Source organism: Salarias fasciatus, chromosome 12, assembly GCF_902148845.1.
Source record: "Salarias fasciatus chromosome 12, fSalaFa1.1, whole genome shotgun sequence".
Classification (NCBI taxonomy): domain Eukaryota; kingdom Metazoa; phylum Chordata; class Actinopteri; order Blenniiformes; family Blenniidae; genus Salarias; species Salarias fasciatus.
Window position 1 is genome coordinate 3,250,479 of NC_043756.1, and position 16,821 is coordinate 3,267,299.

Genomic DNA, 16,821 nt, shown 5'->3' on the forward strand with positions numbered 1-16,821 from the left:
TTCAGCTGTGTTGTTTTGGAACAAAACAAGCACAACTCATGGCACGCGCGCACACACACACATACACACACACACACACACACACACACACACACACACACACACACACACACACACACGCACGCACGCACGCACGCACGCACGCACGCACGCACGCATAATTTATTTGCATATTTTTGCATTTTGTTTCATTTTATTTCATGGGTGCTACCCTTATACTTTCTTTTATATGGTTAATTTAGGTGAATACAGTGATTTTAACAGAATTAAACATATAATAATTAGACAAAAAAAGTTCCTCCGCCGGTCTGGACGGCGCTTTCACTCCAGCCAATCAGCGCCCTCCGTCTTGATGACGACAGCAGCTCGCGAACTCCCGGAAGCTGGAAGTTTGTGTGACAAGTCGTGCCCCGCGCCTCTCTCCCAAAAAAGTTCGGACAATCCGCCGTGTGGCTTCAGTCGCGTCGTGTTTTCCGTTTGGACCGGGACCCGTGGGGCTCGAGCTGAACTCGGTGAGCTCTCGTGAGGCAGCAGGACGTGAAGCCGCCACTCATCACTGACCCGCGAGACGATGTTGGCCTCGAGTCTGCCGGCGAACCTCTGCTCGGACGTCCATGATGACCTGGCACACAGAGTGAGTTCCGGGCGAAAACACAACTGGGAGGTCGTTTTTAGTGACATCTGGGTGGATATGTGGATCCTCCCGGACTGGAGAGAAACCTCCGGGGGTCAGAGAGTTCGGTAGTGCGTTACAAAAGCAGTCCCTGGCGCTGGAGGGCGCCGCCCCCTTTGTCTTCTGTCTTTGTCTCATTATCGCGTCTGTGCGTCTTTATAGGAATATTTTTAAATCATGACTGTGTGCATATCTTTGTGGATACCTTTATGGTGGTGATTTTCTTTTAATTACATTATTATTATTTTTTTTAATTATTATTGATGTCTTCCAGACAGTAATAGTTATACAGATTCATAGAAAAAAAAATCTAAAATAATATGAATTTATAGAATAGTGTATATACACCTATTGATAGTTTTAGAATGTTTGGTGTGGGGCTGGGTGATATAGTGAAATGTTCCTAAGCTTATATATCAAGACATCTTCTATGTTGATATAGCTTTTTGTATATATATATATATATATATATATATATATATATATATATATATATATATATATATATATATATATATATATATTTTGTATATATACCACAACATGTCTGTTGAAGGATGAGAATAAGTGAAACTTACTTTATCCTACAATTCTTTTTTCAATATTGAAATTTTAGAAATATCCCACTTCCTCAAATCTCTCATCTCATATTTTTTGGATAGTAATTTTTGTGGTTTGACAGTTTCTGTTGCATTGTTTCTATCGCTCCACAGTTTTTGTCAGGCTTCATACGGTCATGAAAAACCTGGAAAAGTTTTGGAAATTTAGAATTGTTTTTTTTTTTTTTTAAATTTTGTGTTGGCATTTTTTGGAAAAGTCATGGAAATGCAGATGTCATAATTGATTGCTAGGGTAGATAAGCAATAGTAGTAACGATTATTATTAGGATTGTCAAATGCAATTGATATTAGTAATATTCTAGTTATATAAGAGAAGTGCACTCAGTCATTTTCGCATCAGGTGTCAAGACAGATGCACCCCATGTCCAGAAAGGGTCTGATTTTAAGTCATGCACCGCAGAGGTCATCGTAGAATGTAAAAATACTTAATAATTTATGATAAAAACAGTTAATCCGTATGTATTCTTACAGTCATGAGTGTCAAACTAGCTGTGAAATGCCGGGGAAGTGCAGCTTTAAAAACATGTTGCTTTTAAATCACCAGCTATGTTGGCAGAAGACAATGATCCAAGACATGATATCAAGCATTTGACATTTCCAGCAGGTAGCGCTTGTTTAGCCACCTAAAGGGGAGAAAACAGGAAATAGCCACTGTTCTGCTTCACTGCAGTTCCCATCACTGAGTTTATAAACTCCGGTGTATCAGATACATCCAGTGCAGCAGCTGCAGCCTCTTCTGTACGGACCATCACCAGATTTACCACTTTGATCCGACCCGCCAAAGAAAAGAGGGCGTCGCTTCAAGGCCTCGAAAAGCAAATTGATGAGAAGCTCGAGGAGATGAAGCTATAAGCTGCCGTAACTGTCGAAGCAAGGACACTTGCAACAAAGCCTTTATCAACATTTAATACCAAATTTAACAGTGACTGAGACGTGTTTAGTGTTCAGTCCATTTAATCTGTGATGTGTCTCACATGGACTGATGCATATTTGCACCTCCTCGTTACAGGAAAATAACAAATTGGGATGAAAAGGTGCACAAGCCCAGTATTATTTTTGTGATATATTATTCTGCTGAAGGTGAAAAATGATCTGATCTTTTATTTTGTCAAAAAATGAGCAGATGTGAATATACTGCAAACGCTTTTATTTTAAAACAGATTGTTTTCTGAGCACTGGAGAAAAAATACATTTCAGTGAAGACTGAGGCTGTATTGCTCATGGTCAAAAACTGTATGAACCCTGATTTTTCTTTTAATGTTTCAAAAACTGCATTATATTTCCTTTTGCTCCTTTTTCTGACCAATTTATGTCCCTTTGTTCTTTTTTTGTGTCAAAATTCTTATTGTATAGTATCTTAATTGCCTCACCTGCTTGATTTGCATGTTGTGTGATCGATTGCTTTCGTTGATCATACCAGTTCCTCTGTTATTTTCAGTAGTTTTCTGATAATTTAACATTTTTTTATACTTTGCATGTACATATGATTGTTTTCTGGCACTTTGTGGTGTGTTCATCTTCATACATCCCCCTGGCTTGCCTCTGTATCTTTCCGTGTAAAGTTGTTCAGCACCTTTTCATTTGTTTTGTGTTGCTTGTAGCTGTCTTGTGCCATTTTCTTGTTGTTTCACATTTTTTACAGCTTACTTTGCTTATTTTCAATGGGCATTATTTATTTAGCATGTTATGCACATTTAATGCCGTTTAGTTGCTGTATCTTTTCATTAATTTTTTTCTTTATCATTTTGCATCTAAATATGATTGCTTCTGTGTGCTGTCTGCTTTTAATATCCTTGCAATTGCTATCTACTTGAATGTTTTTGCCTATTTGTGCCTTTCCTGTGCCGTAGATATGCTGTGCATTTTTGAACAGTCAGAGCTTTTCAGCGATGGTACACAACCTCAAATGTGATGTTCATTACATGTGACAGCGGGATGCAGTGTGAGCCTCAGCAGATATTCATTGTTGAAGGTTCCTACTCTGAATGTCTGCTTCAACTATCAATTCACAGCTGAAGCAATTAAGTGCTTGTATTATTGAAACAGCATGACACTTCCTTGCAATTGCTCCCAGTTTTGTGTCATATTGTTTGGTAATTACTGAATGTCATCCTGCAATTTGATGCATGAAGGCAATGTTTGAGTATATGATTCCAACACTATATTAGAAAAAATATATATTAAAATGAAACAAAGTCGGCATGATGAGTCAGCTTTGGCTATCACGGAAAGAAATTGCAATTTTTTTTATTAATGGGATGAACTAAAGTCAGAGACGTCGTCAATTTTGCTTTATCACTTTGCTTAAAGAGAGAAAATGTATGAGATGAGTATTGCAAGGCCTTCATCAGCAACTTTTAAGTGTCAGATCTATGACGGTCTGAAGAACAGAGAGTCAAAGAAAACTCGTTTCCAAAAGAATGAGAAGAATTTTGCAAAATAAAACAAAACTTCTGATCATTAAAAGTGGAGCACCAACTAATTATCTTGTCATTTTAACAGAATATGACTGAATGAGTGCAAAATGAGCATAATGCCAGAAGTTTTAGGCTGTTATTGCTCTTGAAAAGTGGACCAACTTAGTCCCTCTGTGGAGCTTTCTGACTGATGTCAGGAGCAGAAGGGACCAACATTTCCACTGGGCCTTAACATTTTTTATTTGATTAACACATTTGGCATTTAATACCGTTGAAAGGTTTGATATTGTAGGTTTTGAATTATGTTTCAATAAACTTGTTCGCTGTACTTTGTTTAATGTGTCTGGGAAATGTGGTTAATCTTTTCAGTTCCATCTGTTCTAAACCGACGATTTGTTTTGGAATCACGAACCGACTACAGCGTTGCCTCAGAAAGCCGACTCCGGAGCTCGCAGTGAAAAGTTATCATCGGGAAGCAGCGCTCCCTAGACGGTCGACGTTTACGAGGGTGGACCCGAATGAAACCGGAATTTGGTCATAAAATACTAATAATAATGAGTTTCGACTTCTGGCCGTCAGATGTGCTGCAGGTAAGCCTCGTGCACATCTGTGAGAAATCTGAGCTCCCAGAGTGACACTGACACCTGTCACACACTGTTTATAGTAACAGAGTGCCGCACCCCTCTGCGATTTTTCCAAAATGGCGACATTGACTGGAAAGCCAGAGCAGTGCGCGAACATTAAATTTAGCTATTTGCTTGGAAAAACAGCAGCAGAAACACTCACCGTGTTGCTGCAAGACGAGACGTGGTGCTCCGGGTATGATCCAGAGACCAAACAGCAGTCAGCCAGTGGAAACACCTTGGATCCCCTCGGCCAAAGAAAGTGCGTCAGGTCCGCTCAGCAGTGAAAACAATGCTGAGCTGCTTCTTGGCTGTCCAGGGTCTCGTCCACAGCGAGTCTGTCCCTCCAGGTCAGACTGTAAATCAGGACTACTACATGAAGTCCTCAGACGGCTCCGTGAGGATGTGAGGAGGAAGCAGAGCGTTGTGGCGACTGGTGGATCCACCACGACAGTGCGCCAGTGCACAAAGCTCTGCGCGTCACGCAGTTCTTGATGAAGAATGGGATGAATCTCCTCCCCCATCCGCCTTATTCGCCGGATCTAGCCCTGTGCGGCTTTTTCTTGTTCCCCAAGTTGAAGAAGCAGCTGAAGGGACAGCGGTTTGCAGACGTAGAGGAGGTGCAAAAAAAAAGTGCAGCAGGCCCTTAAAGGCATAATTACGCACGAGTTTGTGAAGTGGGAAACACGGCTGGAGCGTTGCATTAATGCGAATGGAGATTATTTTGAAGGCGACGGTGGTGTTTTATTTTGAAATGTAAGCAATAAAAAGTTAAAACCAAATTCCGGTTTCATTTGGGTCCACCCTCGTATTTTGACAACCAGAAATCACAAAAACATGCTGGTTAGGTCTCTAAAGTTTTAGCTGAAAATCACCAAACTGAGCCGTGAATCATGCACCCTTCAGGCAGAGGGCTCCATGTTGACGCTGTCCGAGTCGATCAGAAGCTCCTGGTGCTGCTGGGTTCGATGAGGCCGGATCTTCTGTGTTGTTTCTTTGCAAAGCTGAATGTGTGGCGCCATGTCGTCCTCTTCGTTTTGGTGTATTTCTCTGTCACAGTTAAAGGCCTGGGAGTTGAACGATGTCGGTTTCGTTCCACAGATGGGAGACTTTAGAGCCACGGGGAGAAAAAAATGGTTTTAGATCATGTGGACAGGCAGGAGGTGGAAGAAGAGGAGATTGTAAACAAACAAACTGGATGCATGCGAGGATCAGGTGATGTAGGACTGCCTGTGTAGTATGGAAAATGGACCCGGGGTCCAGATTCCGCAGGTTGAGACGCAGGAGATGGTTTAGAGGCGGCTGTGGGTGTGTTGGGGTGATGTAGGTGCAGTAGGTAGTGAATGTGATAAAATACACTAAATATTTACATCTGCTACACAGACAAATGATTACATATTTGCACTTTATATTTTTGAAACTTAAAGGTTGAGTTTGGCTCCTAAAAATGTCTAAATGAATAAATGTTGGTGCCTCAAAATAAAAACAAACAAAAGAAGATGCATTTGAGCCACTGGACCTTTGGGCCATAAATCAAGTGCTGGGAAGTGTAAATTTAATAAAATGTGGCTGGAGAAAAGCTCGTACGCGCCCTGGTTGACACCAGTGGGGGGGGCGGGGCGGGGGTTTGAAGCTCGCCGCATCTTGTGCAAGAAATCTGTTCAACTCTGAACGATGGGAATGAAGGAGTGGAGTCTCGTGAGAAGTCGGTGAAACACACAACCCAAGTAAAAGCCAGACAACAAGCACCTGACGTCTGCTTCAGGATCATCAGGCCTCTGAGTTACACGCGCCTACACGCGGCGTCGGAGCAGCGCAGCACAGCGCAGAGCGGTGCTCACACGGCACACGGAGCGTCGGGGCGCATATGCCTACAGCCAGCCCTGATTGCACTAATGTATATATATGTAAAAGAAAGAGAAAAAAAAACAGCGCAGGCAGGTAAAACAACGCTTATTTTTTCCTACACACTGAAACACAGACTGGAACAAAGTGCCGTAACTCTAAACATCAAACAAATGAAGTTCAAATGACCAGAACCAAACTAACTTCTAACAAACGGGCTAAAGCATGTCATTTATTTATATCTAAAATCTCTGCAGATAAGCTCACATTTTTTGGCTAAACAATTTCTCACATTATCTGCTCAAATTAAATGAAATAGGGTTAATTGCACTGTGTCGGGTCCGTTTCGCAGCGCAACATCCATGCAAAAACAAACACTAAATGAAATATAATTGGCCTTTTAGATAAATAAAAATAATAATATAATAATAACCTAAAATATTACAATTAAACGAAATAAAAGTCAGCATTAAAAATGAGAATTGAGTAACAGAACCGTCTTTTATTAGCCCAATTATCTGGCTACTTACCCGTTTAAGGTGGAAAGCCATGTTGTTGTGGAGTGATATGAAAGGAGACAATTTGCATTTGACTTTTTTTGGATCATATTTGACTTGGTCTGAAGTTTTGCTTTTTTTCCCGACATTGTGAACCTCTTAAAGCGAAGCCAAATCACCACCGAGATGCTGCTCTGTGATGGAGCTCTGCGCAAAATCGGATTGTGCCACTCACCATGGTGGTTCATTCACAGACACTAAATAGAATATTGAATAAAACTACAAGTGCATTTTTCCACAGTATTTTTGATAGGCTAACATGTATATCAAATAGGATTTATATCATGTTTATTTGGGAAAAAAACAAGCAATTCTATGTAAAATCAGTCATTCAGCACCCCCATACAGCTGGAATGGAATGGTCCTCGTTTCATCACCACATTTTGCGATGCTTCGACTATAGTCGAATCAGGCCCCTTTGAACGAGTCATCGAATCGTCGAATATTTGAGGACACCCCTAGTTCAGTCTCTCCTGATGTCAATAACATTCAGTAATTCTTCTACTGAGCATGTGCAGATGGTCGATTGAAGCTGGGAGGTTGTCATCTGAAATGCAACCGAACCTTTATTTTCGCTTGAAAATGTTGTCAGGTCAGCAGAGCGCAGACTGAAGAGGTCACACAACCTGGAGGCAGTTGTCCAGTTTTATCTGCATTTGAGAAACGCTTCAGCGCCAAGTCATAAACTGAGTTTTGCTACGAAGCTAAAACAGTTTCAGTCTGTTTCTTCACATCAGAATTTGGAGTGTTTCTGTCTGCAGTGAGTTTGTTTCATTCTCAGAACATCTGGCCTCATCTCCTGGAACATGGATAAAGAGGTATAAAAGCTGAATGACAGAGTACTGGAGTAAATTCAAGGTGTTTTTTTTTTTTTTTAATCTAATTTTGTCATTAGGATAGGACTGGTTTTTTAAAATCTCTGATTTAGAGAATCAGTCCTATCAAGCATTTATTCTGCTGCTGTTGGGTAAAGTTTGCCACTTTCCGCTGTTTGTGTCGGTGAGTGTGGAATACATTTAAGTTCACGAGCCACATTCTGCCCAGTTCCATCAGAAGTAGGCTGGACCAGTAAAATAATGCCATAATAGCCTTTTGCATTTAAACACACATTTGTGTGTTGTGGCAGAGTGTGTGGTTTTGGTGGGCGGTTTGGTGGAGCTTCTTGAATAAGACCCACGGGCCTTATGATTGACACGCCGCTTGTATGCAATTCATTTATTTTGTCTCTCTCTCACATGGCTGTGCACAGCCTCGGATCAAAACAAAGAGAAATATATCAAAAGCACGTCTTTGTGCCCCACCATGACTGAAAAGAAGCAGGAAGAAGAAAGTCTGATGGAACCTGCCCCTTTCTGTAAACGTAAACACACAGACGGTCTGCCGGTTTATTACTTCACAGTCGGCACTAAATAACAATCATCTTCACACACACATTTACAATCCACATCGTAGCCTTTATTCATTAAGCTCATACTCCCAATATTCTATTTTGATACTTTTTAAAAGATATTTCCACCTGTTTGTATTCTTTAGGTTTGACCATTTCATTTATTTCATTTATTTTTCTTTCAGATAGAACTTTTGTGTCATCTTCTAATCCAAAAAAATTGGGTTTTCAGCAAATTAAACAAAATGCAACAACTTGGACACCTTTTGATTATATTATTGATATTTAAAATGAAAAAGTTTGGGTCCCAAAACTGACCCTTGAGGGACTCCGCATTCAATCCTCATGCACGCAGATATTTTACAACCAAACTGAACATATTGTCTAATATCCAACTACCTGCTAGACCAACTCAGAGATCCTCCTCTTACACCACATGTTCGCAATTTAGAAAATGGAGTGATCGATCGTGGTTCCAAACGCCTTCTCTGAATCAATTAAAAGATCCCTTTCGTGTCCTTCTTATTTTCAATTGCATTTGTGATTTCTTCCACTGTTTCCATTGGTGCCGGAGCTGCAGTTCAGTTTCTGAAACCATTCTGACTTTTACTCAGCAGCGTTGTCTTTCCAGTAAAATAAAATAAAATTATTGTGCAAATAGTTTTTCTAGGAATTTAGAAAATAGTGAAATTAAAGACACTGGCCTGTAGTAAAGTTTTATTTATCTCCAGTTTTAAAAAAAATGGGTTAACTTTTGTTACTTCCATTATATCTTGAAAAATGCCTGCATGAAAACAAAGATTGGGAATATAACTTACTGGTAGTTTTACTCTTTTTTACTATAACCATATCAATCCCATCACTATCAGTTCGTGTCTTAGTTTTGGTTTTAATTTCATTTTCACTCACTTCTCCACGAAACGGATTGCAACACTTCACTTCCTCCATTCCAGCCGCCCTCCACTTGTCACTGCGTTGTGATAATTAGCAGGATTAGGCCCTACGTTGACAATAAATCAATTTTCTACTTCATTCATGTTAATATAGCCTTATTACTGTCATTCATGGAATGAGTGGGCAGGTCCAGATTGCCTATTGCTTTATTTAATATAACATTTTGTTATCTTTTACCTTTGTAATTATAATATTCTCTTTTAGCTTGTTTCAATGTCGTTGATTGATTTTTTTTAAATTCTATTTTATAAAGCTTGAATTACTTTTTAGCATTCTTTGTTCTAAATTTAATGGAATCCTCGTGAAATTTACTTCTCTTTTTGCACGCATTCCGCAAACCGTCTGTTACCCATGGATTTATGTTGTCATTACTTTTATATTTACATTCTATGTTTTTAACCAAAACTTGTCGTGAAATGATAAGAAGGTCTTTAAAAAATGTCTCGTACTACGACACTCTTTTCATGGTTCAAGGTTGAACTAGTTGAGGTCGGTTCTACTCAGCTTAGTAAAAAAATGCATCCAGAAAATCAGTTTTTTATCTTCGAGCGTTTCTCCGTCTGACCCTGGTTTTCTGTGAACAGAAGTACCGTCGCATTTTCCAGATTGTCAACCACCCTGCATTTCAAATAACGCTGGAATAATTACTCAGTTACTTGAATAACCTGATAACTCCAGATATTTTTAATGGGTTTCATAGAAATCCCTTCATAGACTTGTAGCTTTTGCCCAGGCCTCTTTCAAGTCAGTAGAAGTCACAGTTTTTAGTATGCCTACAACAGACTCAGTTTTTGGACTTGATTTGTTTTCATGCCTACAGAGCCTCAGAAATTGTCTGGAAAATTGAGTTCTGAAGCAAAGGAAGCTGTGATGCATCGAAAAGTTTTTCTTCTTCTTACCTTCGTCTTCCAGGTGGACGCATTCCTGCATAATTTCCAGCTGTCCGACCAGGTCGTCATGGACGTGTCGATGAGATTTCGCCGAGAAATGGACAAAGGCCTGTGCAGAGACACCAACCCCACCGCCGCCGTCAAGATGCTGCCCACGTTTGTGCGCTCCACTCCTGATGGAACCGGTAATTCCGCTTCCGTAATAATTAAAAAGTAGCTTTGTTGAGTGCTCGGTCCAACCCTCCTTGACCTTCATGCATGACCAGTATCTCTGTTCTTAATGAAATCGAATACGAATTCAGAAGATTCTCCTTGAAAGCGGCCAAATTGAAGATTTCCCAGAGATACAATTTTCTTTCAGTTTCCAATCTAGCGTTTTTTGCAGAGATGTGTCTTTTCCAGAGGACCAGAGGCTGAGCTGGACTTTCTTGGAGCCTGTTTGTTTCACCAGTGCAGTGATCAACTGTCTGTCATGATATTTTAATAAAATTTATATTTAACTTATTGTTTTTACCTTAAAAATTACAATTCATCGAATACAGTTCATCAGATGAAATTTCAATATTAGTGGCAGGTTTACTGTGACAGTAGAGATGCCTTAAACAAACAAACAAACAAAAGAAAAAGGAGATGTCATGCTTTAAAATTAAAAGATTCGTGCTATATTTAGGAATTTCTTAATATATCATCCTATACTGATCAAAACTATCACATTATCACTTGATAAAGAACATCTTCTTCTTTGATGGCTTGCGCAGCATTGTGTTTTTGTTGTTTGTTGGGTTTATTTAACCTCTCGTCTCCTTCTCCTTGCAAAGTTTGAGTCCAACAAGAAAATAAATTCAACCTAAAGAACAAAATACTTTCTGGACATCAACAAGCAACTGATCAACTTCAGAAATGACCAGATATGTCTTGAAACAAAAACCCTATCCTTCTGCAAATGTATTTTTTAATAAGGTATGCCTTCAGGATTTTTTTTCCCCATCATCCAGAAAATTATGGCACCGTCAAAAGGAAATATTGGGCTGCCTCTGCAGGGGATGTTCAGTGGCTTTTTGATCATCCAGCTTTTCAGACACTATAATTTGAGTGAATGAGGTGAGGACAAAGGGGCTGCGTGGTTTAAGATTTTCAGAGAACATCAATTTCAGCAGCAGGTAGGTACTGCTCTCAGTTTGAGAGGAGATGAAATCACTGCGTTGGTGGCTTTTTTATTTTGTACTGGCCTCATTGAAATGTAAAATAAATTTTTGACGCTTTTGTGTGTTCGACACGCTTAGAAAATCAATTTGTTTGTAGGTTGTGACCTTAAAAAGACACATTACCTTTCATTTCAGGTGACACTCTCCACATAAATCATCCAATAATCTGAGATATGAGCTTCACTGTTGAGAAAGATGAAGCCAATTTTTGCTGTTTGGTTATACTGGCATTATCAGACATCACCTAAAAAAAACACCACCGTCTCTGATACTTTAAGATGTAACCTTGTGTTTTCTTGGTGTGCATTTCTTTTTCTGTTTGAAGAACAAGGTGAATTCTTGGCCCTGGACCTGGGCGGATCGAACTTCCGTGTACTCCTTGTTAAGGTTTTGGGTAACGGCAAACAAAAGGTGGAAATGGAAAATCAGATTTATGAAATTCCTGAAAACATCATGAGAGGCTGCGGTTCTGAGGTGAGAACATTTCCTTTTTGTTCCTCAGAAATCGTTGCCTCTTTACAACTCTTTTTCTTGAGCCTCTCTGTGTCTTTGTGTACTTTGTCTGTGAATGAATCAGTTCTTGCTCGGTCTGTCCTTGAGGCCCTCATGGTCCTTGAAAACTCATATGTGACAGAAGATTATTGACTCTGTTTTGAGTTTCTCCCCGTCTGTCTCTTGTTTTTCTTTCTATTTGTCTCTGTACTTCTGTTTGTCTGTTTCTTTATGTTTCTCTGTTTCTTTATTGCTTCCTGTCAGATCTCTGTGTAACTGTTGATACCTTGCTGAGCATTTGTCAGTGGTTTCGGTCTCCTGCCTTTGTGGAAGTCAAATTCATGAGCGATATTTTGAAATCAAAGTTTCAGTGACAGATGAAATGCTGCATGTTTGTGTTTTAGACCGTTTTACACAGAGAAAATGAAATTGTCTTAACTCACCGGAAGCGTTTCGTTTCTCATTTAGCTGCTCTGAATTGGTCTTTTAAGCAGTGTGAAGTTCTGTTTTTACCAACAATCCATCAGTAATATGCCTTTTTGTCGCCTAGTGTGCTGCCGGGCTGCAGTTTGTATGCCATATACGCAGATTTAGGGTAAAGAAAATTGAGCAAATAAGCTTCTGAAGTGTCAATTCACAGTGTTGTTCAAAGTTTTCAGTCAATATCTGCAGCATCTATACACACACACACACACACACACACACACACACACACACACACACACACACACACACACACACACACACATATATAATACACACTCCCTGTGAAGACATTAAAACTGGCAGCTTATCAGATCATATGTAATAACATATCTGCCGTTTTGTCTGCGGCAGTTATTCGATCACGTCGCCGACTGCCTGGCGGACTTTCTGGAGAAGTTGGGCATCAAAGACAGAAAGCTCCCTCTGGGCTTCACCTTCTCCTTCCCGTGTCTCCAGACCAAGCTGGACGAGGTGAGAGGTCTTTCTGTTCTGCTTCATCACGGCGCAGGGTGGCCTCATTGTTGCTCCTTTCAGGCTGAAAATCTATCAGCTGTCATAAGTCAGGAATTCGGACCCGAGAGGCAAAGGTGTGTCAAGGTAACCGAGTCGTCGGCTTAACTGGATTGGCTGGACGGTTGGTTTAACTGGGTAAAGGAGGTGGTGGTGGAGGAGGCGGGTGTCGGCGGGTTTGGTCCGGTCAGGCTGTAATTTGACTCCAGACGGATTCTCAAGGGGGCGGCGAGTGTTTCTCTAAACATTAGCGGACGAGTAACCTGAAGCCTGCTTCGGCACGAACGCTATTTGGACACAAAGAGTCCGACCAAACAGGTTTTCAGTCCGACCTCTAACTGAAAGTGCTGAAGAGGCCGCGGTACGCTGGAAGCTTTCACCTACATTTGACCTTCAAACATGGTGTACGATGTCTACAAGGCATTACGGAGTTCAGATTAATCTGGCATTGATTTCATTGATGAGTGTTCATATCCAGATTATAAAGCATCTTCTTCCCATTCTCTGTTCTAACTTTCTCATGTTGTTTTTGTGAAAGTGAAACAATAATAATATGTGTATAGTGTCAACAATTCTTCTATGGTTTTCCTTTTGGAGCACAGGGCAGACTAAAAGAACCACTGGAAGGACAGGAGGTCGGCGCTGCCGGTCTGCTGCTCTCTGATGGTCTGATAACACAATCAGTGGACCATTTTCCTGAACAGCCACCCTTTGAGCCCCGATCTCCCACATCCTGGTCACTTAGAGAATCACTTGATCTTTTTCCTGCCAAACATCGTCCTGACCTTGCTTCTGTTGCTGTCCCTGTGCTCTCATTCGCAGAGTGTGTTAATTTCCTGGACCAAAGCCTTCCGATCGAGTGGAGTGGAGGGAAAAGACGTGGTCGGCCTTCTGAGGGAGTCCATCAAGAAGCGAGGGGTAAATATTTAAATGGCCCCCATTCTGTGGGATGACAAGCCGAAGGTCGTTTCAACCGAGTTCAAACCAGATAGCAGCTGTAATTACCGTCATCGTCCCGTGTGAGATAATCCTCAAAGTTTAGCAGACCTAATATTTTGCTTATGAAGGCATTTTTTTTACAGAAGTTACAAAAAACACATTGAATTAGGCAGAAGTTTTTCTCACTTGTCAATGAGACACAGCTACACGCATGTTTCCTGGTTACATATAGGTTTAAATACAGTCTCCAGCAGTGGCGTTCAAACATACATCTGACCCGCCCCACCGCCAAGCAAGTGGAGAAAAAATATCAAAGGAAGAGGTTTTTCTAAGAGTAGCGGATGCAACACAACGCTGAGAGCCGAGCTGAGATATCGGTGACGCTGCTATGAAACACTGCTTCCCCCTTCGCTGAAAAGCATTCCGTGTTGTCAGGGCGAGTTCATAAAAACACACAAGACGCAACGACACAAGGGAGATTTTTTTGACATTTCACTGTAATTTGCACCAGATGGGCTTCACACTGAAATCATAGTCATTTTCTATAGTAATTGGTTTTGTGAAAATATAGGTGCGTTCATCACATATGCTCTGTACCACAGCAAAAGAGAACTTTTAAAGTTTATGGCTTTATTTTCCCTGTCTGGCCCTCTCAAGATGAAACTGGGCTGCGTTTGGCCTCTGAGCCAGAATGTGTTTGTTTGACACCCCTGGTCGGCAGTGTCCCTCGCAGAACAGATCTCCCGCTCCGGTTATCCAGAGTGTAACATCCTCACTGTCATCCAAAGCATTTTGAGGCCTCGTGCATAAAAACACATCCATCACCCGCTGCTGCTTCGTTTTCATTCAGTCAGTCACGTCTGCGGATCACATTCAGCGTGTTGCTCTTTAGATTACTGTCAGTCCCTCGAAGTCAGTTGTCACAAGTTCAAGAATCTGCTCATGATATTAAAAAAACAACAACATAATTTTCACAGCGTTATTTATTGGATTGTGCTGTGATGGATGTGGTTCATTACTGCAGACTGTTGTATCTGTCCATGAGCTCCTGCAGCTCCGAGAGAGCCGAAAGGAATCCAGAGAAATGCCGGGTGATAACACCAAAACCATTCATTTCCTTCTGAGAGGGAAAAAAACAGTTTATATTTACCTGGTTACCATGGGGGGGGAAAAAAAACCATATCCAACAACGGAGCACTCATTATTCATATTCCTCAGTAACGACACACTGCACTCCACTGTCAATTTCTGCAGCACACTTCAAGCCCATTATAACCTGGGAACACATGCAGGCATGTCTGCCTGGTGTGATTGTGACTGAGGAAGTGGAAAAAAGTGAGTTTTGTCTAATACGACAGCAAAGTTCTCATTGAACCTGAATCCAGTGAATTCAGCATTTAATATTTTGTGTTAAATTTTATTTATGCATAAAATGTGAAAACCATATTTTGGAAGTCTTGCTTCTGCTCTGTGATTCTAACCCGAGGAATTATTCAAAAAGCACGTAAAGCCATTCCTGCCAGCGCCTCTGAGTGACATGTTGTTTGGGTCGGGTTTCTAAAACCCACACGTTGGCATTATGACTGAGCGGTGTTTTGTCAGCTGCGTGATTAGCAGCATTTAACACAGCAGATTAGTGGATCAACCACTGTTTTGCACAGTGTCTGTGAATCCAGACCGGTTCGGCTGCAGAAATAGAACAGCAGCAGGAACGAGCACATTGGTTCAGATTTCTGCTGAGCCTGAGGGCTTCAGTAGACATTTGTCGCAGGATAAGCTCTGGGACCATGCAGGCATCAACGGCCACGACTTGACGCCAGGATCTGTACACTCTGCTCGAAAATGTTTCAAATCGAGCATGCATCCAGGGACCTTACAAGTCTGACACTTATCATCATTTACATAAGGGAGTGAGGAGTGAGGCCTGAACTGTTGTTGAGTTCATCCAGAGGAGGGAATGAGGACAAACACAAAAGAACTCCACAAATGTCTGCTGATGGAAAGCTTTCACGTGATGCTTGTTAGTTTTTATGGTTCTTTCAGTGAAAATGGCTTGAAATGGAAATGCGTTTTGCATTTATTCAGTAAATATCTCAAGATACACCAACAGTGGAGGAGAGAAACTGATCTCCAGGGCAGTTTTTTTTGTTTTTTAATATCAGCTTTTGAATTAAAATTCTTCTTAAATCTTCATCTATGTGCAGGTTACTTCTGCATGATGAGATGGGCTGTTCCCTGTTGTACTCGCTTCAGATTTAAGGTGTATCCATGATAAATCCAACACAGTGTTGTTAGCTGTCTTTATTGGTGACGTTTTCCCACTGCACTGCAGTTTGGGCAGCCCTCAGCTGTTTATTGTTACTGCAGGACTTTGACGTCGACATCCTGGCCGTTATCAACGACACGGTGGGAACCATGATGACCTGCGGTTTTGATGACCATCACTGTGAAATCGGCCTCATTGTGGGTAAGTCTGACTTTGAGTCAACGCTCACCTGGCATGGCAACAAAACCTCTAAATGTTTTGCCTTCACGAAAATAATGACATTTGAAATAACCTATATTTGCATTATTAAGGCTATCAGTTGGAGTCACGTTAAACTGGACTCCTTTAACATGCATGTAGTAGGCAAGCTGTCGGAACCAAGACCCCGCTGCTGGGGTGTCAGGGGAAAGCATGCACCCCTATATGGACACTCACATGGACAGAATGGTGACTCCGAGCGCCGTTTTCATGTAAACGGACCCCGAAAGGCAACAAAAGTTTTGTTTTCACTTGAAGTCATTGTTTTGTACCGTACGACTGCGTTGCTCATGCTGATTTGCTCACAATAACACAACTTTCTCGGCTTCTTCGCGTATCTTTTGGCTCACATTCATCTCTCCCAGTGTCTTACGTAAACGGTGCAGCCCCTATTGGACAAATTAGAAACGACTCAGATAAAAAGAATTGCAGAACGTCGTCTCGGAGTCAGATTGAACTCGTGCGGACTGGTTTTGTCTCGCAGGCCACATGTTTGATCCCTTGTGCCTCCGTCATACACTGTTATTATGTTTTTGAGGACGTCAACAGAAAAGAATTAACGGCTGAGCTCTTGTTCAAGTCATGGATTGTCTGTGTCATTTTATTTTATTTTACCAACAAGCCTACAAAGTCCATTTTCTCAAGTGATCTCTGACCACGGTTACAGAAGTGTGTTAAAAAAAACACATGCTGCCCAGG

General features: G+C 41.1%; 1 protein-coding gene across 1 annotated transcript in view; it reads left to right on the forward strand.

The window, feature by feature from the left end:
* The first annotated feature begins 381 nt into the window (after positions 1–381).
* Positions 382–16,821, forward strand: part of hk2 (hexokinase 2) — a 49,620-nt gene continuing 33,180 nt past the window's right edge. The window contains exons 1-6 of the mRNA XM_030104806.1: positions 382–634; positions 9,989–10,151; positions 11,497–11,645; positions 12,501–12,620; positions 13,482–13,577; positions 15,966–16,065. Of these exons, the coding sequence (XP_029960666.1) occupies positions 572–634; positions 9,989–10,151; positions 11,497–11,645; positions 12,501–12,620; positions 13,482–13,577; positions 15,966–16,065 (691 nt within the window). The 5' untranslated portion in view covers positions 382–571. The remainder of the gene's footprint in view (positions 635–9,988; positions 10,152–11,496; positions 11,646–12,500; positions 12,621–13,481; positions 13,578–15,965; positions 16,066–16,821) is intronic.